Below are 2280 nucleotides of genomic sequence, written 5' to 3'. Positions count from 1 at the left end.
AAAAAAAAAAAAAAAAATTAATACCACCACCACCCCCCAGCTAATTCATTCTCTCTTAACTTTTTCATGCTCTAGTGATCAAATCATTAAACAGCCCTCATTATTCATTCCAACTTCTGCCAGGGATATGAGCTCTGTATCAGAGAAACACCCCCTCACCATCATAATCATCATCATGACATCTCAGCAAGTTGATACAATTATGCTAGAGAACCATCCCCATAATTATACAGTTCTTCAGCTCATTTCTCAGTGTATTCACCATTACTATAATCACAACGAGTACAGTGTGTTAAATTAAGAACAGGATCTACAGCTCAGATCTCACAGGATGAAGAGTCTGCCTGCTGCAATCCTGCAGTTCCTTACAATATAACTCTGCAAACCTCTCAAAGTTGAGGCTCATATGTTAATATTTCTTTGGTTTTTTGGAACAATTGACATTTACAACTCATTTTCAGATGCGTACGAATAATGGCATTTTACAGAGGGAGAAAGGGCAGACCTTCTTCCCACATAATTTCCAAAGTATTGCCAAAGAATTGGCAGGGTTGGAAGTCGCTCCCTAACTTGAGCTATATGGTGCAGATTTGTACGTATAGGGTACGTATAGTCACAGGCTGTCGTCACAGAAACATTCTTGCCGTTCTGCTCACAGTGATCGCAGAGACAGCTTAGGCAAGTGAACTCTTAGCAGCTACTGATGCTAATTTGCCATGAGATGCTTTACATAAATGACTGTATCATTACTGTAACAAAATGCTTCCGTTAAAATATGATATTGGAAATCAACAGGCAAAGAAATACTTTTCTAATGAGCAGATTTTGACAAAAGACAAACTGTGGAAGGGATGAGGTGAAGGAAGATTAGAACACAAGAGTCATAAAAATTTAAAGAACCAAGTAAGAAACCTAGGGAACTTCATGCTTGTGGCAACTGTAACAGAATTCTCTTTAACAGAATGCAAGCAGACATACTAACAAGTTCTTCCTGTCTATTTCCATTTACCAAATCAGGCACAGCCAAGAAAATGTTGCACTTTGAGATTTCCAAGGAAGGCAGTGAATTATCAGTGGTGGAACATGCTGAAGTGTGGCTTTTCCTGAAGGTCTCCAAGGCCAACCGCAGCAGGACAAAAGTCACCATCCGCCTGTTTCAACAGCAGCGGCAGCCAAAAGGCAACTCTGAAGGAGCAGAAGATATGGAGGACGGGGGGCTGAAAGGTGAAAGGAGTGAGACTTTGATTTCCGAAAAGGCGGTGGACACTCGTAAGAGCACTTGGCACATCTTTCCTGTCTCCAGCAGCGTCCAGAGGCTCCTGGACCAAGGCAAGAACTCTCTGGATGTGCGGATTGCCTGTGACCTGTGCCAAGAGTCTGGAGCCAGCCTGGTGCTACTGGGCAAGAAAAAGAAAAAGGAAGATGACGGGGAAGGGAAAGAAAAGGAAGCCGGAGAAGTCACAGGAGAAGAGGAGAAGGAGCAGTCACATCGCCCCTTCCTGATGATGCTTGCCCGGCACTCAGAGGACCGCCAGCACAGGCGGCGGAGACGAGGCCTGGAATGCGATGGCAAAGTCAACATCTGCTGCAAGAAGCAGTTCTTTGTCAGCTTCAAGGACATAGGATGGAGTGACTGGATCATTGCACCTACAGGTTATCACGCCAACTACTGCGAAGGAGAGTGCCCCAGCCATATAGCAGGCACATCTGGTTCGTCGTTATCTTTCCACTCCACTGTTATCAACCATTACCGCATGCGGGGCCACAGCCCCTTTGCTAACCTCAAGTCGTGTTGCGTGCCCACCAAGCTGCGGCCCATGTCCATGCTGTACTACGACGACGGCCAGAACATCATTAAGAAAGACATACAGAACATGATTGTGGAGGAGTGTGGCTGTTCATAGACACGAGTGTGCACAAGACCCTTCTCATTAAGTTGAGAAGAAAAGGTATCAAAAGCCCAAGAAAAGGAAAGACTGGACATGGTATAAACTTTTTTTTTTTGAATGAAACAATCATCAGAAATAAAAGCAAAAACAAAAGAGAGAAGAAAGAAAAAAAGACTTGCGGTGAATCAGCAAAGACTTCAGCTATAAAAAGGAAGAAAGCTTCATCAAACTGAGCTTGAATGAGATACATCTGAGTGGCGGTATGGGTTGGGGACTTCCCCTTCCTTTCAGTACACTCCTTATCTTATTACATAGTATATTAAGCATTAGTTATTACTAGGGGAGTTCTGTTCCCTCCCTTAGTTACCCATCAGTTCAAGCCGTGGTAGCA

At 43.9% G+C, this 2280-nt stretch overlaps 1 protein-coding gene across 1 annotated transcript; it reads left to right on the top strand.

Moving 5' to 3' along the window:
• Nucleotides 1-1008: 1008 nt before the first annotated feature.
• On the top strand, nucleotides 1009-2063 carry INHBA (inhibin, beta A). The gene has a single exon (XM_010147994.1). The coding sequence runs from the start codon at nucleotides 1032-1034 to the stop codon at nucleotides 1902-1904; it is 873 nt and encodes a 290-aa protein (XP_010146296.1). The 5' UTR covers nucleotides 1009-1031; the 3' UTR covers nucleotides 1905-2063.
• Nucleotides 2064-2280: the final 217 nt, after the last annotated feature.

The sequence above is a fragment of the Eurypyga helias genome, unplaced genomic scaffold (genome assembly GCF_000690775.1).
Source record: "Eurypyga helias isolate BGI_N326 unplaced genomic scaffold, ASM69077v1 scaffold2653, whole genome shotgun sequence".
NCBI classification, from domain to species: domain Eukaryota; kingdom Metazoa; phylum Chordata; class Aves; order Eurypygiformes; family Eurypygidae; genus Eurypyga; species Eurypyga helias.
The sequence above is the reverse complement of the archived record's forward strand: the minus strand, read 5'-3'. Positions and strand labels throughout refer to the sequence as shown.